Genomic DNA, 25,236 nt, shown 5'->3' with positions numbered 1-25,236 from the left:
CCTCTCATGGCTGACTCGCAGAGCCCACCACTCTGGGTGAAGCCCACACCGCACCCTTTCCCCCGCAGGAAGGTGGAAGACCTGCAGTTCCGGGTGGAGGAGGAGTCCATCACCAAGGGAGACCTGGAGGTAACAGTCAAAGAACCCATTCCATGGCCTGTTGGGCACCCTGGGCTTGGCTCTAGAAGGCAAATGGCTGTGGGTTCCAGGGCATGACTCTGAGCCCTTTGGGAGGGGCCTGGGGGGATTGGGAGGGAGAAAAGGGAAGGCTCCCTGGGAAAGCAGGGAGGGGCCAGGTCATGACTCTGAGGTGTCAGAGAATGGGGATGGCTCAGCTCCGGGAGTCCCAGGGGCTGCATTTGTTGGGTGGGATGTACCTTGCTAAGGCCTTTCCTGCCACACCCCCTTCCCCATCCCCCCACTCCAAGGATGTGAGAGATAAAGACTGGAGCTGTCAGATGGGGTGGGAAATGGTGAGTTCAGTCCCTCTCCGCGCCCTGGCCAGGCCCTAACTGGTCTTGGGCAGCCTCTTCCCTTTAGTTTGATCATCTATAATATGAGTTGAACTAGATCATGATTCTCGAGGAGAAGTCATCATTTTGAGGAGCTGTCCAGATACGGGACACTGAGCTCTGGTCTCAGAGTGACCATTTATTAGGCCCGGGTGCAGCTTGAGGATTTGCATGCTAGCAGGTGATGCAGCTATGGGGCCCACACTCTGGGAATCATCACACCAGCCATTTCTGCATTTGCATGGGAAATTAGTTTTTTGATTCTATGAAAGAGCCATGTTAAGACCCCTCGACTTTCAGAGCTCAGCTGAGGTGTGTATGGTGGTGCTGTCCCTGGCTGACACCGCCAGGGGAGGATGTATGTAGTCTATGTAGGCTCTGCTGCCAGGTGCCCCTGTCAGAGCAGATTTTAGTGCCCAAGCTTAGAGGATGGATATCAGGGCACAATCCAGGCTCAGGGTCAAGATGCTCTGATGGATGTTTCCCTCTTAGTCCAGAGGGCAGAGCATGTGGTTACATTTGACTGACTTCCTGCAGGGCAGCTGGGGCTGGGCTCCTGGGACAAGCACCTGTGGTTTCAAGAAACAGAGATCCTTGCTGTTAACCCCATCAACATGGGGTTTGGATCCAGGGAAATGTAACCCCAGTGGCAGGCAGTTCAGGGAAATGGATCAGGCAACAGCATCAGGAGCCATGCCTGGTCTCTCCCACTCAGGGGCTCCCTCTTCTCATGACTCCTGGTCTAGTTGTGTCTTCTCTCGTGGTGTCTATAGGTCTCCACATCCTCCCGTCTCACCCTGCCCAGGCTCCTGCACCAGCCAGCTGCCAGCCGAACTCATGAGGGAATCTGATTGGCCCCAGGCTCACCAGTGGGCTCGCTGGCGTTGGATCAGGTGTCCACCCAGATCCTGTCAGCCCTGGCTGGGAGTGGCAGGGGTGGGGCAGAATGGCAGACAGCTCATCGAGTGGGACAGGAAGAGTTCCTTTGTGACTGATTGTATGATGACCCTATCCATAGGTCTGCATGACCCTATTCATACAACTAGAAGGCAAATTGACCCAAAGTCCACTCATCCCCACACATCTTAAAGTCAAAAATAAACCCCAGAATACTCCAGAATAAACCCCAGGGCCTCTCTTCCTCATCTCCCTGCTCTTCCTCCTTTACTCCCCCAAGTACGCAAGGTGCCCCCGTCTCACCTCTCGCTTCCTCCCTGCCCGCCAAGTGTTAGCCTGTCCAGGGGCAGAGCTCCAGTCACTCGCTGATGTCTGCACTCTCCCTGACAGCTTTCAGTCTGTGGCTTTTAGTGCCCTTTAGAAGCCCACAATTATCTCATTCACCCCCACTCAACCCTGGCATGTCTACCCGACAGCTCCCCCAGAGTAAGTCACAGGTCCCCAGAGCAGCCTCCTGAGTTAGCTGCAGTAACTAATTACTGCAGCTCAGTGGCTTTCACCACCTCAGGTGGACTGTTACAGTTCTGGAGGGAGACGTCCAAAGTGCAGGCCTGGGAGGGTGGGTGCGTGTTGGGTCCCTTTGCGGGCTCCACGGGACACTGGCGCTCCTGGCTTATAGCCGCATCACTGCCTGCCTCCCTCTCACTGGCCTTCTTTCATGTGTGTTCCCGAGTCTCCTCACCTGGCCTTCTTCTCAGGACACCAGTCATTGGATGTGGGGCCCATCTTAATCCAATATGACCTCAACTAACTACATGTACAAAGATCCTATTCCAAACAAGGTCCCATTCCAAGGTCCCAGGTGGATAGGATATTGGGGAGACCCTCTGTAACCCAATGCAGCACCCCACATGTAATGTGTCCAAGACAGACCCCACATGTAATGTGTCCAAGACAGAGCTTTCCTTTGTTCCTGGCTCCCCCTAACACCACCCCTTTATCTTTGCTGTCTCATGACTCACCCCACAATCCACACAGTTGCACAGGCCCACAGCTCAAATTCATCTTTTTTTTTAATATTAAATGAGAAAGTTAATTTTATTCATATTTCTTATTGCAGTGCCACTGTAGCCGAATTGAAAGCACGTTGTTCCCACACCAACCTTCATACATGCATTTATTTACCTGACGTTTAAGTTTCCACCATTTCGTCTTTGACCAGCTTGTCACAGCTAAGCTATTCAGCATGTCCCAGCTTAGTGTCACAGGTCAAGTTCATCTTGACTTGTGTCCATCCCTCATCCCTCCACCAGAAATCCTCTTGACCTGGCCTCCAGAATGACTTTCATTGCACGGCCACCTCTCTTGGCCAGACCCTTTGTCTTGCCTTGGGCAGCCTCGTGGCCTCTGCCTTGCAGGCCCCTGTTTTCTTCATTGTTCCTTTACTGTTCATTGTCCAGACTACAGTCAGGTAGCCTTTAAAAAGCATTTTAAAAAATGTAATGGTAGAAAATTAGGAACTTACCCTGAAGGAGAGGAGGTGGTATGATGACCCTACTTATCACTCCGCTACAGTGATTAGCAACTCGCCTTGTCCAGCTGACCCCCACCCAGCCCCTCCCCTGTTACTGGGAAGCCAACCACAGACAGGCCCAAATCGCTTAAAAACACCGTTGAGTCCTGCCCCATCCCCACTCACACGTCTTGTGCCATCACCCCAGGTGAAAGACAAGCTCTACGGAGTGGCCAGAGGAGCCGTAGGCACCCCCCCGCCTTACAGCCCTGTTGTGGGGGGGGGACTCCTCTCTGCCTCAGGAACACCCCAATTACTGTCCTTCCTCTGAGCTTCTGCACACAGTTTCCTCCACCTGAAACACTTCTCCACCCTCTGCCTCAGTCGGTGCTTCCTGCTTCTCCTTTGAGTCTCCCCTTAAATTGTATTTCTCAGCAAGTCCTCCACAGCCTGCCCCTCACTTACCCTCAGCCTGGTGCTCTGTTCTTGGCCTGAATCATAATCTGAAATTATCTTCCCTAGTCATTTATTGTTGTGGACCTTCCCATAATATAAGCCTTCGGGGTGTCATGTCCCCAATGCCACGGCAGGGCAGGGACATGGGGACGTGCCTTCCCAGGAGGGGGACTCTGTCGTCACAGGCTAGGGACACTTGTTTGTGGTTCTTGAATGGGTGTTGCCATATTGCATCACAAATAAAAGTGTGTTCATCCCTGCCATACCCGGGTGAAGATATTGGGTAACTGCCTTAGAGTTGACAGTCTGGGGTTTTGTTGTTGTTTCATCATCCAGGGGTTTATGTGATTATTTTATTAATTAAATAATGCCCCAGCTTTATTTCATTTGTGTAGGAATCAACTCTTTGTTGAGAACTTGCTGTGCAGAGTGAGGCCTGAAGAGGGAAGTGGAGTAGGGTGCCATGGCACCTCTGACCTTCAAACATTCCTAGTGCAGCTGGGGGACCTCCGCCCCCACTTAGCTAATGATCCCAGCACTCAGCTACCTGAGGGAACCCCAAGGCGGCAGCTCTTTGCTCTAGAGTGGGGGGCAGACCCCATGTGTGTAAGGAGGAAGTGTAGCAAGTCAAGGGACCCAGGCAAGGCTGGGTCGAGCTCCTAAGATTGGAACTGGGACAGGGAAATGGGGAGTCCCCTTTGATCAGTGTTTCTGCAGGTGCGCTGTGAACCCCCCTTCCTGTGGAGTCTGGATGTCTCAGTTCTGGCCTCACCTGCCCCAAGTTGCTGGTGATTCGGATCCGGAAGCTGTCTCTAGAGTGGTCCCAGTCTCCTGCAAGATGGGGCAGCAGCCCAGACACCCCTTAGGTGGGCTGGGCACTAAAATAGTGCATGAGACAGAAATTGCTTCCATCCTTACACTGCCCCAAGGGCCTTGTCTATGGTTTTAGGAATGTGAGCTCCGGGAAACCCAAGCATGACAAGCAAGAGCCTGGTACCCACCCATCACGCCCTGGGCAGTGTCCCTGGAGCATCAGGGAAGGCCACATCTTCCACCCCTGCCCGCTAAGGCGCTTCCTCCTCCCGGGTCCTGTGGTGGAGTTTGTCTTCTTAAGCGAGCACCTGAGACAACTCCACAGGGGTTCCCTTGCCCTTGCAGAGAGCTGAGCCCACAAACCAGGAGGCTAGAAGTTCTGAAAGTGATGAGGAGGGGTCACTTACGGGGGAGGGGCGGAAGTACCAAGAATGTTGTCCTGGAAACTGTGAAGCTAGAGGTCTTTTGCTTGCCAGTGGGACCGCCAGGACAGTATTTACAACCGGGCTCCATCTAGTGGGGGCCCGAGCAAAGCTGCTGCACCCACCAGCAGAGGGAGAAGAGGGTGGGGACATACCCTTGAGAGGCTGGGATTGAGGCGCTTTTGTCAGCCTGTAATTTTCTGGAAGACTCTGAGCACTGTTAGCACTGCAGCATGCTGCCAGAGGATGGGGATGGAGGGGGAAAAAGGCAACCTCTTTAGTTGTTCCTTTAGGAAATTTCACCGAGAGATTAAGGCTAGAGGACGCAGGCATCTCCACGGCTCCTGGTGAATTGCTGGGCCTTCCTTGGAGGGATGTCTCCGCCACCTTGCTAGTGAAGGGCTGTGTTCTTGTTTCCCAAGAATATGCTGTTACTGAACCTGCCTCTTCGGAGCTTCCACACGTATTTGCTTTAACCTTGTTTCCCCTGGATGATGACAGGACAAGCAGGAGGAGGGGGTCTAGTTGTCAGGGCTGCTCTGGTGCCCGCAGCCACACTCCAGCCCCCACGGCCCTCGCAGAACTGTTACGGGAAACCCAGATGCCGGGCCAGACGCCCTGAGAATGTCAGGCTTTGTTAGCGTGTCAAGCGGGTGTTGTGAAGCTGGGACAAAAGTGCTCTTGTGTTTTCCAGAAACCAGGCATCCTCTGAGGGACCCGGGAGGTGGGCACCGATGGAGCCTGGCCTGGGGTAGTGGTGGGAGGCACAGGCTAGAGAATCATGATGATGTGTGGATATTTTTGAAAACCTTCCATTTGGTTGGTTCATCTCCCTTCAGCTCAGACCTGGGGCGAGGAATCCTGGGGTCACCGACTCATTCATCCATCCTGAGGCCCGGTGGTGTGCCTAGCAGAGATATGGCTGAGCTGGGTGGGAGCAAGCTGGGTCCCACCCAAGGAGCTGGCAGCAGGAGCTGCAAGGGGAAGGGCCACCTGCGGGTGGCAGAAGGGACCTGGGTGCCCAGTGCCACTGCCCCAAGGGCTGACTTGGGCAAGGTTGCTGCAGCCCCACCTCTGCCATTAAACAAACCAAGTCAGGACACGGTGCGGGGGGCAGTGGCAGGCCCTCCCCGTGCACCTCCAAACCTCCTCTCTTTCCCCGGCCACCTCCTCTCCTTGACCTGCTCTCTCGTCTTGTTCAGAAGATGACGCCGCCTCTCTCTCTTTCTCTCTCTTCCTCCGGCTTCCTCTTCCCTGTGCCCCCTCCCCTGTCCCCGTGCCCTGCCCTGCCCTGCCCCGCCCCGGGTGGACCAGACCCAGACGCAGCTGGAGCACGCACGCATTGGGGAGCTGGAGCAGAGCCTGCTACTGGAGAAGGCGCAGGCCGAGCGGCTGCTCCGAGAATTAGCGGACAACAGGGTAACGCCACGCCCGCCACCAGCGCCTTGGCCCGCTGACGCCCCCTCGGCTTCTCTGTCTCATTATTTACTGTCTTTGGCTGCTATCCTCTTTTTTTTTTGCCTTTTGCACCCCCCTTTTAGGAGGGAAGTAGAGTTTAACATGCTTGTTAGGGAGGAGGAGGGTCTTTGCTCTCTAGGACTTTGCTCCTTGGCTCATGTCCCCTAGGCTGGAGGTGTCCTGCAAGCTCCTCCCCCTTCCTCCCTCCCCAGGCATTGTCATGACAAGACTTTGTCATTTAGGAACCAGAAATGTTCTGTCCCGTATGTGACAGACGTGGCGACAAGCTCTCCATGCCTCCCTCTCCCAGTGAGGCGGCCAGGGGCTGAAGATCTAGGTTCCTCTAAGCCTAAGGGGTTTTGGATATGGTGGCAGGAGGGGCCAGCCTGAAAGACCTGGAGCTGGGGGGATGGTGGGGCTTTGGGGAAGAGGGGTATCCCAGGGCTCTGTCAGAGTCTGTTTTCAGGAGCTTTCCTGGACCAACCAGAGTTCTGATTGGGGTGGTGCCAGGTCCAGGCTCCAGGTGCAGCTGGCCCCTCCACACCCTATGCACGCCACAGGGCTACCCCCTAGTGCAGGCATACACATCCAGACAGCCCACCAGTCCAGCCCGGCAGCCAGCCTGCCATAGTTGTGGTGGTGGCGCTGAACAACCTCGAATAGTGATTGGGAGAGACCACGTGACCAGCACAGGGGTGCGGGCTGAGCAGTGGGCAGTTCTGCGTGTCAGCCTCAGCACACAAGTGAGTGTGAAAACCCGTAGGTGTCAGAAGACACTCAGGCCTGGTTTGCGCACCTAACCGTTGCTGGGTGATTGTGTGTGCACATGCAGTACACCCACGTGTGCAAGAGGCTGCATGCAGTCAGAATTGACCAGCTGGAGCCCTCCACGCTTAAGCATCTTGAACTAGGGTTCAACCTGATTGGAGGGAAAAAAACCAAACAAACAGGTTTATTGAGCTAAAGGTCAGAAACAATTTTCTTAAGCTTGGAAAAGATTTAAACTCTTGGGGATATTGTTTCCAAATCTTTGACCACTGACGTGATTATGGTCGACTTTGGAGGAGGGAACTTCGGATCTTGGAGTTTCCCATCAGAAGGTGGGTCTGTGAGCACTCATTTGTCCTGCTGGCCCTGCACCGGACCCTCTGGCCACCCCCTTCAGATAACCTTCCTGCGATTCAGCCCATTCTGGATGGGGAACCTCCAAGAGCAGGACAACGTAAATTCCCACTCTCACAACACCCACTTGCCAAAATGACATTGTATAAATCAGTAATAATTTATTAAATAAAAAAATCAATATAAAGGAAGTTTAACCTCAAATAGGTGGTTTCTTTTAAATGGGTGAATTTGACCTGTCCACCTAGATGTGTGGGGATTGTGGACTCCTTGATGTGTTGAGGTACAAGCCAGGGAAGTCTGTCTGGGTGCTGAGGTGAACAGGCCCTCTGGGGAAGGCAGGCACCTTGGTGAGGTTGGGTACCCCTCCTTGCCCACGGCCTTCCCCCACTGGGGCTGGGCTCCTTGAGCCGCAAGACTAAACCCCTGCCCTCCAGGCAACCAATGACCCGTTTCTTCTTCCTGGTAGCTGACCACGGTGGCTGAGAAGTCCCGGGTGCTACAGCTGGAGGAGGAGCTCAACCTGAGGCGCGGGGAGATCGAGGAGCTACAGCAGTGCCTGCTGCACTCGGGGCCTCCGCCCGCCGACCACCCCGAGGCTGCTGAGACACTGCGACTGCGGGAGCGGCTGCTGTCGGCCAGCAAGGAGCACCAGAGGGAGAGCGGCGTGCTGCGGGACAAGTACGAGAAGGCCCTGCGGGCATACCAGGCCGAGGTAGAGAAGCTCCGCATGGCCAACGAGAAGTACGCGCAGGAGGTGGTGGACCTCAAGGCCAAGGTCCAACAGGCCACCAGCGAGAACATGGGGCTCATGGACAACTGGAAATCCAAGCTGGACTCTCTGGCCTCAGACCACCAGAAGTCCCTGGAGGACCTCAAGGCCACCCTGAACTCAGGCCCAGGCGCCCAGCAGAAGGAGATTGGGGAGCTGAAGGCCGTGATGGAAGGCATCAAGATGGAGCACCAGCTGGAGCTGGGTAACCTGCGGGCCAAGCATGACCTTGAGACCGCCATGCATGTGAAGGAGAAGGAGAGCCTCCGGCAGAAGCTGCAGGAGGCCCAGGAGGAGCTGGCCGGCCTGCAGCAGCACTGGCAGGCCCAGCTGGAGGTGCAGGCCAGCCAGCACCGGCTAGAGCTGCAGGAGGCCCAGGACCAGTGCCGTGATGCTGAGCTGCGGGTTCACGAGCTGGAGAAGCTGGATGTGGAGTACCGGGGCCAGGCGCAGGCCATCGAGTTCCTCAAAGAGCAGATCTCCCTGGCTGAGAAGAAGATGCTGGACTATGAGCTGCTGCAGCGATCAGAAGCTCAGAGCAAGCAGGAGGCTGAGAGGCTGCGGGAGAAGCTTCTGGTTGCCGAAAACAGACTCCAGGCCGTCGAGTCCCTGTGTTCATCCCAGCACACCAATGTAGGCAGCCGCCCCTCCTGCTGGGCTGTGGCGGGGCCCATGGGCAGCAGCAGCCTGGGTGTGAAGGCCTGGCTGGGGAGGGCCTAGGCTCTTAACCGCCTCTCTTCTCCAGCCCAGAGAGGCACTCTTACTCCCAGGAGCATGCCCATGGGAGATGGGGGACACCTGGCTCACAAGAGGAGCTCCTGGTCTGGGTGATCCTGGGGACCCAGAGTGGTCTGAGCTGACCTGGCCGGCTCCCCACAAACCAGGCCTGCACAGATCTGTACCTCTGTGTGTAGAGTAGGCCTCCTCCCATCCCCAAGTCCCTGATTCATGCAAAGGAGTCTGACTCTGAGGGCCTGGTTCTGGGAGCTCAGGCTCTGTGCCGTGCTTGGGGCTGGCACAGATGTGGAGGGCAGGCAAGCCCTGCCCTGCCCCAGAGTCCCATCTCTAGCACAAGTGCTGAGAACCTTAGGGCTGCCTCCTAACTGCCAGTCCTAGTGAGACTTAGTAGCAGCCACTTCCCTAGCATGATAAGGGTCCATTCGAGTGGGGCCTAAAAGGCTCGAGTTGTGTGACCCTTGAAAGGTTAATGAAAAGCATCAGATTTGCTCCAAAAGCAGTCCATCAAATGTCTCACCCACCTTTCTGCAGAACCTGCTGAGGTCGAGACCCAGGACATCAGGCTTTGTCCCCTCCCTCGGGGCACCACCCCTGCGCCAGACCCTGTGTTGCCCCATCACACCCTAACTCCCAAGAGGTCCACATTGTCTTCATTTCACAGATGAGCAAACCAAGGCTCCGAGACCTAGTGACTTGCCCAGTGGAGAGCTTGCTCCCTCACCAGCAACAGAGGTCATGCTCAGCCTCACAGCTGGAGAATCAGAGGGTCCCAGGAAGATAAAACCAACCCTTGGATGGAGGGCAGCTGGCAGCATGAGCAGGCCCTGGGGGTTCTTGAGCTGCCAGAGCCCCCATATACTTTCAAACTAGTATTTAGTTTTCCTGAGTTTCTAGTATAGGGTGTATTTTTTGTGAAAGGAGTTCAGCTGCACCCACCTCTGTCTCCCAGGGAAGGACCATTTGTAGCAGGAGCAGGTGCTCTCCCAGGATCCTGGGTGGGAAAAAGAAAAGCCCAGGTTGACCAGACGTGGGACCTCAGCCCTTGGGACTCCCTTGGTGGGGGAGGTTGTGGGCTACTATGGCTGCACAGACATGCAGGGCAGAGATCTGAGGACAGCCCCTGCTCCTCAGGCACAGACCTAGGAATTCAAAAAAAAAAAAAAAAAAAGTTTCAGTGTGTGCTTTTCCCTGCAATGTCTTTGAATAAAGATCCAGGGGTCTTGATTAATCACAACTAATAGAGACTAAAATGGAGCTTGGGACAAATGAGTCAAAGTATGAGTGGAAGGTTAATGGGGGTGACTGTCTTCTAAGCTGTGTTCCGCCCTGACCCTCCATGTCAGACTCTGGCAAACTGCAGGCTTAGAGGATGGCCAGCTCAGGCAGGGGGCTGGGAACTTCTGCCAAGAAGCAATGAGGAGTCTGCTGATGTTTGCCATGCAGATTTTTTTTTCTTAATCAATCTTCTATAGTTTATTATTAAAAAGAGGTGTTGGGGAGAAAAGAAGTAGCATTTACTGAAGTCCCTCCAGGAGCTAGCCCTGGCCATGCTCTGCACGTACCGCCCCCACCCCCAGCATTCCATGCTGGGCCAGGAAGCTTGCCTCTGGATGATGATGGAAATAGATTCCCAGACCAGGCTTTAGAGGTGTCCTGGGGAAGGAGGCATCTGTTCAATATAATAGATTAGCAACAGATAAAAGGTAGAAGGTGTTCACATGGAAGCCACACAAGCAGCCTATTGGGGGTGTGGGCAGTGGGGAGCTCTGTTGACAGATAGGCCAGATAGAGGAAAGCTATGCTCCCTGCCACAGCCTAGGTCCCTGAAAGCCACCTGTGCAGGGGTGAGGTGTGCAGGGCTAACGGGCTGGGGGCAGGGTGGATGAGCTTCCTCCTTACAGGGCTCTTCTTTCAGATGATTGAGTCAGATGACATCTCAGGGGAGAAGATCAGGATGAAGGAGACTGTGGAGGGTAAGTGGCCGCGGAAAGGAGGGGCTTTGGGGAGAGACTGGTTGGGTTTGCCTCCCAGCTGGCTCCCACTTGGTTTTGCATCATCTGCCTTTTGATGAGAACCACCCACTGCATGCAGGAGCTGTCCCCCCAAGCCCTCACACACACACACTAGTGAGGGGGGTGGGCTCAGCTTCTTGGGGGCAAGGCTTTGTGCTCAGTGTGTACCTTGTTATTTGTTGGTCTTAACTTTATTTTTAAAGTTCAATATTTATTTTTTTTAAGATTTATTTTATTATTTATACAAGCACTGGGTACAGTAAGAAGCGCGGGAGGGTGAGAGAATTCCCCAGAGCCAGAGCGGGGAGCAGAGCAGGCAGAAGGACCGAAGTACACTGCTGAGGGGAGCAGCAGGCGGCAGGAGAGGTCTGCGCACCATGTGGGACCCTCCTCTGGTGGCCGGGGAGCAGCCAGGGATCGAACCGATGCTGCAGAGGCTGCGGGCAGCTTCGCAACCCAGCGCTCAACCGCTGCGCCACCGGGGAGGCCAAAGTTCAATGTTTTAAAAGGCCCACAGGGAAAGGTCCACTGTTCCCTGAGTTCCCGTCCCAGGTACCATGCTTCTGTCTCCTTTCCAGAGGTGGTGGATGCACGTGCATCTCAGGGAACCACACTCTTCAGCTCCTTGCTTTTTTTTCATTTACAACTTGTCTTGGGAACTCTTCCCCACCTGCACATTCTCTGTGCTGGTGCAGACCTCCACTATCCTCTTTAACATCCCCGTGTAACTGACTCTCTTTCTGAACTCTTCATTCCGTTCTGATCACCTGCTGCACAGTGTTCCATTGTGTGTGGCTGCCATCATGCCTTTACCCAGCCTCCTGCTGATGGATGGGTGTGGGTCGTTTCAGTCTTTGTCACATACCCCAGCAAATTACCTTCTCCATTGTGCTTAGCCCATTCTAACACCCACCAGCTATTTCCTCACATGCCTCACCAACAAAACATTTGCTCAGACTCTGTGATCATTGCCCATCTGAATGGTAAGAGACGTGCCCCATGTAACTTCACTTGTCTCATTCTATGAATGAAGCTCTATTTCCATCCTATTTGTGTCCTTTGCTTATTTTTTTTTTCCTGTTGATTCTTGGAAAGTTTATATATGAGATTTGTAGTTAGTCTTGTATATTTGTAATTAATCTTTTGACTTTCCGTAGGAGGTTTTTAAAAATTGGTCCTTTTTGTTTGGGCTTCTGGGTTTCTTATTTTTAAAATGTATCCCATGGTTTCTTCTGGTATTTCATAAAGTTTCATTTTCTGTGTTTAAGTCTCTAATCCATCTAGAATTCACTCTTCTATGAGGTGTGAGATAAGAATCCTTTTTAGGGCTCCCCCTGGTGGCCTAGTGGTTAAGTCTCAGCACCACCATCTCGACAGCCCACCACGATGGCCTGAATTCCATCCTGGCCTGGGAGCTGACATACATGGTGCAGCAGACCTCTCCTGTCTCACCCTCTGTGCCCTTTCGCAGTGTATTTCAGTAAATCTGGTGTATCCTCTCATCCCCCAACCCCATGCCTGTGGCCTATGCCCCAGTTCTTCAACACAAAAACTAAAAAAAAAAAAAATCCTTTTTAATTTCTCTCCCAAAAGTACCCACTGAGCCTAGAACTATTTTTGAAAAACTCATCTCTTCATCACCTTTTGAATTACCAACTTACCACCAGCTTTAAATTCCCTATGTAGTGGGCCCTATTTTTGGTCTTCCTATTCCTTTTTTATAATCTGTTCATATGCCAGTTCCATAATGTTTTAGTTATTCAAGTTCTGTTTGTATTTTAATTACTGGCAAGACTAGCCTTTCACGCTCAGATTTTTCAAAAAAGTTCTCTTGGCCAGTCTTTTTTTTTTTTTTTTCAACTAAGGTAAAATGGACATAGCATAAAATTAACCACCTTAAAGTGGACCATTTATTGGTGTTTATTTAGTACATTCCCAGTGTTGTATAGCCACTGCCTCTTTCTGGTTACAAAGCGTTTTCATCGTCCCATGCCCATTATCCATCACTCTCTATTCTGCCCTCCCCTGAGCTGCCGAGAACCACTCATCAATCTGCTTTCTTCCTCTACAGATTTACCCAGTCTGGACATTTCATATACATAGAATCGTCATACAATATATGACCTTTAATAGCTGACTTCTTTCACTTAGCATCATATATTCATGGTTCATCCATGTGATAGCATGTGTCAGCATTCTGTTCTTGTTTCTGACTTAGTAATATTCCGTTGCATAGATATATCACCTTTTGCTTATCCATTCACCTATTGATGGACTTTCAGATGGGGTCCCATCTAAGGGTTCCTGTTGGAGAGCCACCCCCTCTCCTCCTAGATGCCAGTATTGACCCTGGTATATTGACATCTCCTTGCCTCTCCCTTCCCCCTAGGCCTGCAGGACAAGCTGAACAAGAGGGACAAAGAGGTGACAGCTTTGACTTCCCAGACTGAGATGCTCAGGGCCCAAGTAAGTGGTAAGTCTCCCTCTTGCAGGGCAGGTGCGGGGGGCTCTCACTGTGCCACATGCCAGTCAAGTGTGGAATGGGTTGGTGCCTCCCCACTCAGCATGGGTCCACTGGCTGTCACCGGCTTCACTTGGGCAGCAGTGAGTGAACGAATGGGACCCCACATGTGCTCTGTGACACCTGGGACCCCAGCCAGCATCTCCCCAGCACCAGCTCTGCCTTATCTAAATTCTAAGATTCTGTCCTGGATTCTCTCTGGCCTTGAGGACTTTTTGGATTTCCCATGGGCCACTTTGATATAGTACATCAGCCCTGCCCCTAGAAAGAAACACCAGGATTGCAGAATGGAGGGGGAGGGACGTTGGCTTAAGCGACGGCAAGGCTTAGGGAGGAAGTGGCCAGAGGGGGAGAGGCAGGGTGTCTGGAAGCTGTGATTTTGTGACACGCTGGCTCTGCTTCTCTGTCAGAACGCCAGTGACGGTGTCTGTGAGGCGGCCCCCTCCTCGCAGCAGGTCCCACCCCCGCACCTCTCCACTTCCCATCATGTTCACATGGTATAATTGGTCCTAACAAAGGTCAGTTGACCTCAGACTTCTCAAGGCGAAGGTGAAAACTTAGTTTGTCCTTGTCGGGAAGCAGTGTAAACATGGGCTTCTTTTGGGGGAAGGGTGGATTGCTTCCCAGACACCAAAGGGCCAGGGCCTTGTGCTTGTGGACTTTGGTCCGCTCTTTATAGCTGTTCCCTTAGCCCCTTGCTGCCTGGGTCTGGAGGACCAGAGAGACCCACTCAGGGGAGTGGGTGATCCCCCAGGAAAGCCAGCTCTGCGCCCCGACTCCTGGTGGGAGAGATTCCAACTCAGCCCTCTCCCTCCTTTCCCTGCCGCTGACCCTCAGCACTGGAGGGCAAGTGCAAGTCGGGAGAGAAGAAGGTAGAGGCCCTCCAGAAGGAGAAGCGACGTTTGGAGGCAGAGCTGGAGACCGTGTCCCGAAAGACCCACGACGCCTCGGGCCAGCTGGTCCTCATCAGCCAGGAGCTGCTCCGGAAGGAGCGGTGAGTCAGCGCCAGTCGGCTTGTCCTCCTGGCCCAGCCCTGGGCTCCCTGATGTTGACAGTCTCCTCACAGACTAGGAGAGGAGGGAGTGGGGGACAGGCGGCTAGCATCTTCAGTGACCCCTGCCCTCTGCTGCTAAAATCAGAATCTTCCACATACTCTCCAAGCTGAGCTTATAGGAAAGATGAGTGATTCCCAAATTTCATAGTTTCAGGAACCTCTATTTTTTTTCTCTTTAAAGATTTATTTTATTTATACAAGAACCGGGGTACAGGCCAGATGCGTGGGTGGGTGAGAGGATTCACCAGAGACAGAGCAGGGAACAGAACAGGCAGAATGACGAAATATACTGCTGAGGGGAGCAGCAGGCGAGACAGGAGAGGTCTGCTTGCCATGTGGGTTGCTCCGAGGCCGGCAGGGATCAAACCGACACTGCAGAGGCTGCGGACAGCTTCACAGCGCGGTGCTCAACCACCTGCGCCACCAGAGAGGCCCTCCTTCACTTATTTAAAAAGATTTATTTTGGGGCCTCTCTGGTGGCGCAAGGGGTTAAGCACCGCACTATGATGCAATCCACAGCCTCTGCAGCACGAGTTCAATCCCCCGACTGGCCAGGGAGCAACCCACCTGGCACAGCAGACCTCTCTCCTGTTTCACCCACTGCTCCCCCCAGGAGTGTATTTCAGTCAGTCTGCCTGTTCTGCTTCCCACTCTGTCTCTGGTGAATTCTCTTACCCCCTGAATCTCTGGCCTGTGCCCCAGTTCTTGTATGCATAAATAAACAAATCTTTAAAAATAAATAAATAAATAAAAACTTTAAAACAAAGATTTATTTTTATTTATGCATCCAAGAACTGGGGTGCAAGTCAAAGGTGCAGGGGGTGAGAGGATTCACTAGAGACAGAGTGGGAAGCAGAACAGGCAGACTGACTGAAATACACTGCTGAGGGGAGCAGCAGGTGAGTCAGGAGAGGTCTGCTGCGCTATGTGGGTAGCTCCCTGGCTGGGGATCGAGCTCGTGCTGCAGTGGCTGGCAATAGCTTCATAGTGCTGAGACTTTTACCCCTGCGCCACCAGGGAGGCCTCCTCTCAGGGACCTCTTTAAATCCTGAAAGATATTGAGAATTCCCAAGGAGTTTTTGTTTATTCCACATTTTCCATATTATAAATTAAAACTGAAAAAATTTTTAAATGTTTATTAATTCATTTAAAATAATAAACCAATTGCATATAACATAAATAACATGCTTTTGATAGAAAGTATTTTCAAAATAAAAATGTAATCAGTGATAAAAAGTATTTACATTTGTGCAAATTTCTTGAGTGTTGAACTTAATAGAAGATGGCTGGGTTTTCATAACTTCTTCTGCATTTAGTCTTTGCAATTTGTTGTCTTGGCTGAAGTATCTTATGAAAACCTGGCCTTACAGAGACATGTAGTTGGAAAAGAAAGGAATATTTTAATATTCTTTTCAATAATCACTAATAGGCCATGGGACCCCAGGGGAAAAATCCATTGTATACTAATGAGAAATGACAGTTTTATGATTATTATCAGTTTTATGATTATTATAAAAGTTATTTTGGCCCATGGATATCCTGAGGATCCCCATACTACATTTTGAGAATGACTGGGTTACAATCATAGCCGTGGTTTGTGTGATCCATATGAGGCTAAAAAATAATAATTAGACCAGCATTTAAAAATCAGGAGGGGCCTCCCTGGTGGCACAGTTATTAAAGACAGCGCTATCAAGCTGTTGCCAGCCACTGCAGCACGAGTTCGATTCCCGGCCAGTCAGGGAGTTAAACCATATGGTGCAGCAGACCTCTCCTGTTGCCCCTGTTGTGCCCACTGCTCCCTCAGCAGTGTATTTCAGTAGATCTGCCTGTTCTGCTCCACAACTTTGGCTCTGGTGAATCCTCTCACCCCCTGCACCTCTGGCCTATACACCAGTTCTTGTATGCATAAATAAATCTTTAAAAACTAAAAATAAAAATCAGGAGATTTCACAAAAAAACAAATTTATCCAGATTCCCTTAAAAATTAGAATGTCTGTGCTTCCCTGGTGGTGCAGGGGTTAAAGTCTATCAAGCTATCATCAACCGCTGCAGCATCAGGGAGCTGACCCACAGGGCAACCTCTCCTATCTCACCCTCTGCAACCCTCAGCAGTGTATTTCATTAGATCTACCTGTTCTGCTCCCCACTTTGTCTCTGGTGAATCCTCTTACCCCCCAAACCCCAGTTCTTGTATGCATAAATAAATAAAATAAATCTTTAATAAAAAATTAGAAGGTCTGATAACACCAGACTGACTTCCAGCATGGTAACAAGCCCCTGCTGGAGTATACCTGCCCCCTTTCCATGGGCCTGAGCCCTCTGGGTCCCTCAGTCCCCTTTCCCCCTTCATTTTTCATATATCCATGTCATGGACATAGCTCATCAGCCCCTGGAAGTATTTGAGGTTCAACTCCTGAGTTAAAGGAATTTTGTTGAAGCCTCTTTTTAGAATGGAGATATAGTCTCTTCCCCTCTGCTCCACTAAGGTAAGGGTAGGAGAGCTGCTCTGAGGAGTGCACTGGAAGACTCAACCAGAGAATTATTTCCTCGTGTAACAAGAAGTCTAAAGGTAGCGGTGTCTGGCGGTTGATTTATTGACTCAGGATATCCGTGCTAACACCTCTGTGGGTGATCTCTTGGGCTCTCCCTTGTGGTTACAAAGTGACTGCTGGTGCTCCAGCCATCATTCATCGCATTTGACATCAAGCATTTAAAATATCCTGCCACATGAATAGTTTGTGTGGATGAATAGTTTGTGTAATTTTTAATTAAATAGTTGTTATATTATCCTTTCAAAAACTTTTTTTTAAAGATTTATTTATTTATGCATACAAGAGCTGGGGTGCAGGCCAGAGATGCAGGGGGTGAGAGGATTCACCAGAGACAGTGGGGAGCAGAACAGGCAGATTGACTGAAATACACTTCTGAGGGGAACAGCAGGCGAGTCAGGAGAGGTCTGCTGCACCATGTGGGTTGCTCCCTGACCAGCTGGGGATTGAAGTCCTGCTGCGGAGGCTTCGGATTGCTTCATAGTGCAGTACTTAACCCCTTTCGCCACCATGGAGGCCCCCTCAAAAAACTTTTTAAATATTCTAGGAAAGACCAAGTCCTCTTGAGTGTCCTGTCCCCAAGGTCTGGTGCCTCTGGGTACCTCATTGTTTCATTCTGGCCCTGCTCCAGCACAGATGCTCTTTTATTAGCCACTGTCCCCCTTGGGGTGGCAAATTCCTGCAGTGTGGGAGGAGGGGCCAGAGCTGACTTGGGGCTGCTCTTGCCTTGACCTCTACCTCCTGCCAGGAGCCTAAATGAACTCCGAGTGTTGTTGCTGGAGGCCAATCGCCACTCCCCAGGGCCTGAGAGGGACCTGGGCCGAGAAGTCCACAAGGCTGAGTGGCGGATCAAGGAGCAGAAACTCAAGGATGACATCCGGGGCCTGCGGGAAAAGCTGACTGGACTGGTATGTGGGGGAGACGGGTGGCCAGGAGATGGGAAACTCTAGGGTAGGGCTGGGGCTGTCCTGCTAGTAGGCCATGAAAACTGGTGACCTTCTGGCGCCACCCCAGGGACAGCCAAGCCACTGCAGGGGTTCAAATCCCCTAGACCTACAGGCAGGCCAGCAGCAGCTGGTGGAGAGGTCGTGGGCGACCCCTTCTATAGTTGTAATGATTGTTTGGATAACACAGCACACAGGAAATCTTCCTAAGAATCCAGTAAAATGTGCTTCTGGGAGTGGTGAGTCCCCCTACCTTCCAGGGAAGTAATCAGCTGGCTCCTTGTTCAGAGTTCCACAGCAGGGATTCACAGTCTCAAGAAGGAGAGTGTATTCTCTAACCTGTGTCCCCTTGTGCTATCCCCACAGGGACAGCTTCCTGAAGGGTGGGAAGTTTAGATGAAGGTCAGTGGAGCACAAGGGCCTGGTAACCACCAGCCAGGGCAGTTCAGAGTGGGCTTATGGGGGCCCAGCTGGGCAACCACCAGGCTGGTCAGCATCCCCAGCCCCACAGTGGTGGGAGCAGTTGTGGAGGGCTTGGGAGCCAAATGCCCCATTTGGGAGAGAGGAGGAGCATTCTGGGAGGGTTCTGAGGAGGGGATCATGGAGGCTGGAAGGCTGGAGGGTAAGAGGCACAAGTCATGTGATGTGGGTCTGGGAGTGAAGAGGTAGGACCCATATAAGACAGTGTGCAGGGACTGGGGGGACAAAAAAGGGAGGGCTCGTGGATATGGGGCTCAGAGAGCCCATAACCATCTGACAGAACCTGGAAACTCAGGGCAGGGGCCAGCCGGTGCTTCAGTGGGGACCGTAGGTAAAGCAGGAAAGGAGGCCTAACCCAGAGATGAGGTGGAGCCAGAGGAGCCTCTTGCCAGAGGAGAGACAGCCCTCCCCTGACCCACACACGAGCATGCACAAGCACACATGAGCACGCACACACCTTCCCCTCTGCTGCTTCCAGGACAAGGAGAAGGCCCTGTCGGATCAGAGGCGCTACTCCCTCATTGACCCGTCCTCAGCACCGGAGCTCCTGCGGCTGCAGCACCAGCTGATGAGCACAGAGGATGCTCTGCGCGATGCACTGGACCAGGCTCAGCAGGTGGAGAAGCTCATGGAGGCCATGAGGAGCCACCCCGACAAGTCCCAGGTGAGCCCTGGGCCTGGAAGCCCTGGTCTGAGGGTAGACACTCAGCTCTGCCCTTTCGGACTCCCAGCCCAAGGGGTACATGGCTTCACTCTGAGGAGTTGAGACTAAGAGTGGGCGATGCAGCCTGTCCTGATAGCTTTGGTCTTCTGGAGTCCTGGACCCCCCAACCTAAAGAGCTCTGGTCAGGATTTGGAGCCCGAGGCCATCCCATCCGGAAGACCTCGCCACCTGGTGGACGAATCAGGAACTGCTGCCTGTTGAACCTAGCTCAGCGTCTGCCCTTGACTGTCTTACAGGCCATTGGCAATTCCGGTTCTGCGAATGGCATCCACCAGCAAGACAAAGCCCACAAACAAGAGGTAAGGGGCGCCCTGGCCCCAGGGAGGTACCCTGCCACTCCCACCGCCCGCCTATACAGGCAGACCTGCCTGGAGAAAAAACCCTGAAAAGCCACCAAAAATACAAAACTGCTTTGTGCAAGAGGCTTTGCAATAGCGCCGCGCAGAGTAGGGCCCCATGCAAGTCAGAGTGGATTCAGTATTCATGCTGCTCTGTTGTAGTCTTGTTTCCCTTAAAACTTTTTTTCTTATAATACATGCCTATTGGGAAACTTTTAGAAACAAACCAAAAATAGATAAAGAAGAAAATATTCACTAGTAGAATAGCCCTCTCCCCAGAGATGCCCACAGTCAGCGTTGTCCCCTGAGCTTTCCTACCATGTGTGTCTCCAAGCGTCTGTGTGTATCTGTATCCCGTCAGTCCTCATTTATTCGCAGATGCCATGTTTGTACCCTTGCCAACTGGCTAAAATTTGTTTGTAACCCCCAAACCAGCCATTTTGTAGTCAGTCATGGACACATGCAGAGCAGGAAAAAACTTGAGCCAGCCCAACCCACGTTCTCAGGCGACGCTGTGCCCTGCTTAAGCTCTCATATGGCAGGTGTGGGCTTCTCTGTCTGTTTAGGGCCATGTTGTTCACAGTGTTCTGTTTCTTCTTGGCGATTTCTGCTGTTTAAAGTGACCCCAACCATAGTGCCGAATGCTGTCTAGCGTTCCCAGGCGTGAGAAGGCCTTGGCGTGCCTGCGGCAAAAGTAGGTGTGTTAAATAAACTTGCTTCAGGCACGAGTTACAGTGCTGCTGGCTGTGAGTTCGTTGCTAATGAGTCAACAATGTGTCACTGAAGGTGTCTTCAACTGGAACCGCACATGAGTTGCAGTCATGTATCGATCGTCTGATGGACGTGCCATGATCAGAGGTTGCGGGATCCTGGCCATGTCCCCCAGGAGCAATGGTTCAGTATTCACTACTTCAGTGTTGGGGTGACTTTAGAAAACATAACCACCATGAATAAGAGAATCAAATTGTTCTTTGTGCAACATATGTGTCTAGACATGAACCTTTTATTTGGAAATAATTTCAAACTTATTAAAAAGTTGCAAGAAGCAAAACAGTAGCTAGAACCCCATTTGCCCTCTAGCCCTGAAGACGCTGCTACTACTTTGCCCGGGGCTCTGTCCTCAGCGCCATCGGTACATGGATCACCACTTTTCTCTGCACTGTTGGGACATAGCCGCCGTGTCATGACCCTCAATACTTGAGTCCCTCCTCCCTGAGAAAAGGACATGGTTCTGCGTGACCACAGCATGCTCTGGGTCTCAGCAGCTATGATGCCAGCACGAGCGTACCTGTCTCGTTCCACCTGATTTCCCTCTGGGCCCGGAGCAGCTCCCGTGGCTCTTCCCCTCAGCACAGGATCTGGTCTAAGCTCAAGTCAGCTCATTATTTTCTGTTATGTCTCTTTAGTCTCCTTTAATCTGGCACTTTTCCTCAACTTCCCTGATGATTATGCATTGAAGCTTTGACAGACAGCCTGCCCCCTTTCTTAAATAGAAGACTCCTCGCTTGGGCTTTGTCCGATGGGCCCTGTGGCTAGAGCCTGGTCTCTCTCCCCGGCCGTGGTCTTCGTCCGTGTCATGTCCTCCTCCAGGCGTGACGCCCGCCTGCATCCCCGTGTGGATTGGGTCACCTGTCCAAGTCTTGTCTAATGTTTCCACTCTCTGGTTTCTGAGCTTTCCTGAAAGCCGTCTGTGGGGAGACACTTAGGACTGTTCTCTTCAACCAAACTCCTGCCTGGATTTAGCCTCTGTGGACGGCCTTGCCTGAGCCAGTCTTTTCTGGGATGGTTGCAAAGGAGCAGGCATATCATTGAATAGAGTATACTCACACTCTATTCGATTTTGCCTCCTGGTTTTCCACAGAATCTTTTATTAAACATAAACATTTTCTCTTTTCCTGCAGCTATCTCTATAAATTCTATATTTTATAAAATCATGACTGTAAAATGGGTTTTCTAGAACTTTATGTACTGAAGAGTGTCTGCAACTCCCGGACATGGCATGTTTTTGCCTGACTATAATGTTTTAAGTGGGTACCCGGTGGCCCCTACCCCACAGTTAACCCCTGGCTTTCACCCACCCACCGTGATCCAGGCATCCACTTGAGTCCTGGCTGCCAACTTGATTGGGTGGGAAGAGCCTGGCACCTGCTCTGTCCTTGACTCACTGTGTGACCTTGGGCAAGTGAGACACGGGCAGGGGAAGGGACTAGGTCTTCCAGCTCTGCTGGCGCAGTCCCCTCAACACAGAATGTGCCACTGAATTTGCCAAAAGCCAGGCCCTGTGGGTGAGGGGCAGAGAGGGGCAGGAGACCAGACCTGAGAGCAGGTAGAGGCCTGGAGCTAGAGAGAGCAAGGCCGTGTGCACAGAGAGGCCACATGTGCCTTTGTCCTCCCAGCAGCCCGTGGAGGTACGCAGGCTCCTCCCAGCTTACAGAGGTTTGGATTCTCAGCTCAGTTTCTGCCTCAGCTCCAGTCTCCACACAGGTCGTCAGTGTGTTTCGTAAACCTACCTGCTCTCCCCACTTGCCCTCCACTTCCCATCAGCAGCTACCAAACACTGCAAAGAGACTTCCTGCCTTTGCTCATGCTGTTCCCTTTGCCTGGTCTAGGTGGGCTCTTCTCCCACACACCCCCCACCCCACCCCACCCCCTCTCCTACCTGACCCCCTCTGCTGCTTGTCCCTCGAGGCTCCTGGAGACACTTGCTGATCAAGCCCTTGCTCTCTCCAGGACAAGCACTGACCCTGAGGGACACCAAGGAGCGGCCCAGTCCACACCAGAGCCCCTCCAGCCTGCCCCGGCGGCGCCCCTTCCAGGCAGGGGCCAGAACTGTCACTTTGGAGACAAGAACAGTGTTTGTAACAATAATGTGCCCACCGCCGCGGACAATCCCTCGCCCTGACCCCCCCTGCCGGACCAGGAGGCTTCCTCAAGCATGACCTTCCACAGAGAGCGGTACAGCCCAGCCTGGCCCCTGGGACCTTCAACCTGGACGCCCCAGATGCCCAGCAGTTTCTAGGGTTTGTTTGAGGAGGCAGAGGCCATCCGGCTTGGCGCCTCTTACCCAGAAGGAGCTGCCTGAGGACCATCTTGGCACCCTGGGCACATCCCTACCATTCCTTTCTTCCCTCTTTCCAGGGGTCCCCCTCAAATCCCAGAGAGCCATTGTCCCAGGAAGGGACTGGAGGAGGCCTCACTTCTCCTTGCAGGCACCAAGGAGGGAAGTCTACTCCTCAGGAGCCGGGGGGGGGGGCACCCCTTTTCTGCAACCACTTCCAGGCTTCCCCACGGCTTCTCTTCCCCACATACTGAACCCCCCGCTTCAAAGAGTGGTACCGGTTCTTCTCAGCCCATCTGCCCAGTGAGGCCCAAGGTTCAAGATGTTGGGGGGCAAGGTCCTTACCCCACCTCAATACCAAAACACACTTAAACTCCGAGCTGCTGGCCAGGTGGTGGTCACCAAGGTCAGGAGATACAGTATTAGGAAGGTTTGGAAACCCCTCTCCTCACCCCCACCACGGACCTGGCTTGGAACTGGAAAGGAGTGGCCGCCACAGAGGGGCGTAACATGGTGATCCCTGGGCTAACTAGATCTTCCAGACCTGGGCCACCCACCTATATATGCCTCACGCTGACGAATATACCCACTGATCCCTGCACACTTTCAGGGGGCTCGAGGACACCCACATGGCCATGTAGGTAGGGTGTTTGCTGCTGGCCACCATTAGGCCACATTGATGCAAGACTTGGGTTCCCAGACTGAGCCTCAGGCCACGGGACTAGGTCTGCACTTGGCGTGAACATCCCCACACCCTAGCTGTGCATGGGCACCTGGGGACATCGGGGGACACAGAGAGGTGCAAGCCCACTCTTCACCAGAATGTGTGTATCCCACCAGCCCTTTCCCTCAACTCCTGCTGGGCTGCTCCAGGCTGGTGTGGCCTGGCAGCCCCACCCCTAAAGCTGGAGGGCCCACAGGCTCTGCCTTGTGCCTCAGCGTCACCGTAGGGGGCCTGCCCCCTCCCCCAGCTCAGGGAGAGTTTTCACTCGGGGCCTCCCCCCTGCCAGGGGCTGGAATGGGGAGTTTGATGCCCCATCACGGCCTTCCCGCAGTGCACCCACAGATATGCAGTTCGTGCTCTGAGCACAGCCTCCATCACCTCTAAGTGCTCCCAAGTACAGGTGGGTGTGCTCACATTCTTACCCAAACAGCCCATACTGAGGGTGGTCCCTCCCCTCTGTTGGCTTTTGGTAGCTCGCGCATGCGGTTTTATTAACAACAGTCTAGAAGCAATCCTTTAGTGGCCTAACCCAGAGTCAAATACTACTCTTTCCAGCAAAACCAGGCAGCTCACCCCCACAGGAGGCCCTGACTAGTCTACTAACAGCCAAAGGCCCACCCCAGAGGGGCTGAACCCTGGGTGGGCTCGCAGGTGTGAAAGAAGTGGTTTCCCCCATGAGCATCTCCACCTGCCCCATATGGGCTCAGCCATTCCCCCCGCCCCAGGTCTTACCCTTGCCATTACCCCCCTCCCCAGTGGAATTGTTGAAGTGTGGCCAGTCCGTGCTCGAGACAATAAAGCTTGTGACTGAGGTCCAGGACCCCCCGCTCCAATTGTTTATTTCTCTCTGTGGGTGCTCTCAGCTCCCCCAACCTCTTCAGCTATGGGCACCCAGTGCCAGGAGTTGGTCTCAATCCTGTTTCCTGTGGGCTGCCAGCTAATTCCCACTCAAGTGTGAATGGTTGACAAGGGCTCAGGGCTTAATGTTAAAGTCCTGGGGCTGAGTGGCCCAGGAGGAGAGGGAAGCTCAGCAGGAACAGGCAGGGCATTTGAGCTGGGATTGTGGTGAGCCCATGGCCAAGGCTGCCTGAGTGGAGTGGGACTTGGATTTGAATCTGTCGGAGGTATAAGCAGGCCCACGAGGAATAAACTGAAAAATCTCCCTGATGTACGAGATAGTGACAGATCAGCTGACACTGCTTCGAGGAGCTAATGAGAACACTCACACCACCAGCGAGTAACCCCGTCTCCTGCGGCAAGCTTTCCACAGGAATGAACAGTCAACATTTTGCAGACTTCGTGGTCATTTTGCAGGCTTTGCCTACAACCTTCCTGCATGGAGCCTGAGCAAGTTTCTCAAGGTTAGCCACGGAATGTGTCAGAAGCTTTGGGCCCTCTCTGGGGGCTTGTGTCAGCAGAACCCTGTATGTCCACAGAATAAGAGTGTGAGGAAGGGGCCGTGTGCTCAGGGGTGGACAGGCTAAGGGTGCCCACAGGGACTTGGGGGGCCACTACTTCCCCCACAGGGACAAAGCCAAGGAACTGGGTCAGGGACTGGACAACAGCTGTGGCCATGGAGGGTCCCCACCTCTCCTGCTGCCCCTCCTTTTGGACTGAGCCAGAAGCCCAAGCATGGAGCGAGGGAGGGCTGGGGCATGCATTGTGAGTCTGGGGCAGGAACAAGGGGCCAGCAGGCGGCGTGCAGCCTCCATCAGGAGACGAGATCAACTTCAGCAGCACCACATTCTCTGGGTTTCTGTGGCCTCAAATAGAGCTGGCCTCGGTCCTTCCAGAACTTATCAGCCCAGGATTTTGAAACTCAAAGAACTTCTATAAACAAGATTTTTTTTAAAGACTTATCAAACCCACTATGACCTACAGGTTTGTTTTTTTCCATTTTGCCCGAGGCACTGGGTTAGCCAGTCACCCCACTCAGCAATGACCAAGGACACTAAACGCACTGTACCCCACGGAAACGCAGTGCTCAGCCAGGCTAGCGGGGAGCTGCACGCCAAGATTTGAGTCAGGGTAGAGCTAGACCCCCAACTTGAGGGTTCCAGGTCAGCAGTGGGGATAACCCCTTGTTGGTTGCTATGGAGAAGAGGTGCTAGCGGATGGGGAGAGCA

At 52.9% G+C, this 25,236-nt stretch overlaps 1 protein-coding gene across 1 annotated transcript in view; it reads left to right on the top strand.

Moving 5' to 3' along the window:
- CLIP2 (CAP-Gly domain containing linker protein 2) overlaps positions 1-22,358 on the top strand; it is a gene marked incomplete at both ends in the record, with an annotated part of 50,607 nt that extends 28,249 nt beyond the window's left edge. The window contains 10 exons of the mRNA XM_084250142.1: positions 69-129; positions 5,928-6,032; positions 7,663-8,598; positions 10,619-10,676; positions 13,105-13,188; positions 14,074-14,230; positions 17,591-17,750; positions 18,745-18,930; positions 19,227-19,289; positions 22,278-22,358. Coding sequence (XP_084106268.1) covers positions 69-129; positions 5,928-6,032; positions 7,663-8,598; positions 10,619-10,676; positions 13,105-13,188; positions 14,074-14,230; positions 17,591-17,750; positions 18,745-18,930; positions 19,227-19,289; positions 22,278-22,358 — 1,891 coding nt within the window. The remainder of the gene's footprint in view (positions 1-68; positions 130-5,927; positions 6,033-7,662; positions 8,599-10,618; positions 10,677-13,104; positions 13,189-14,073; positions 14,231-17,590; positions 17,751-18,744; positions 18,931-19,226; positions 19,290-22,277) is intronic.
- Between the last annotated feature and the right edge of the window lie 2,878 nt (positions 22,359-25,236).

The sequence above is a fragment of the Talpa europaea genome (genome assembly GCF_964194135.1).
Source record: "Talpa europaea genome assembly, chromosome: 12".
In the NCBI taxonomy this organism is placed as follows: Eukaryota; Metazoa; Chordata; class Mammalia; order Eulipotyphla; family Talpidae; genus Talpa; species Talpa europaea.
Note: the sequence above shows the minus strand (reverse complement) of the source record. Positions and strands in the feature narration are given on the sequence as shown.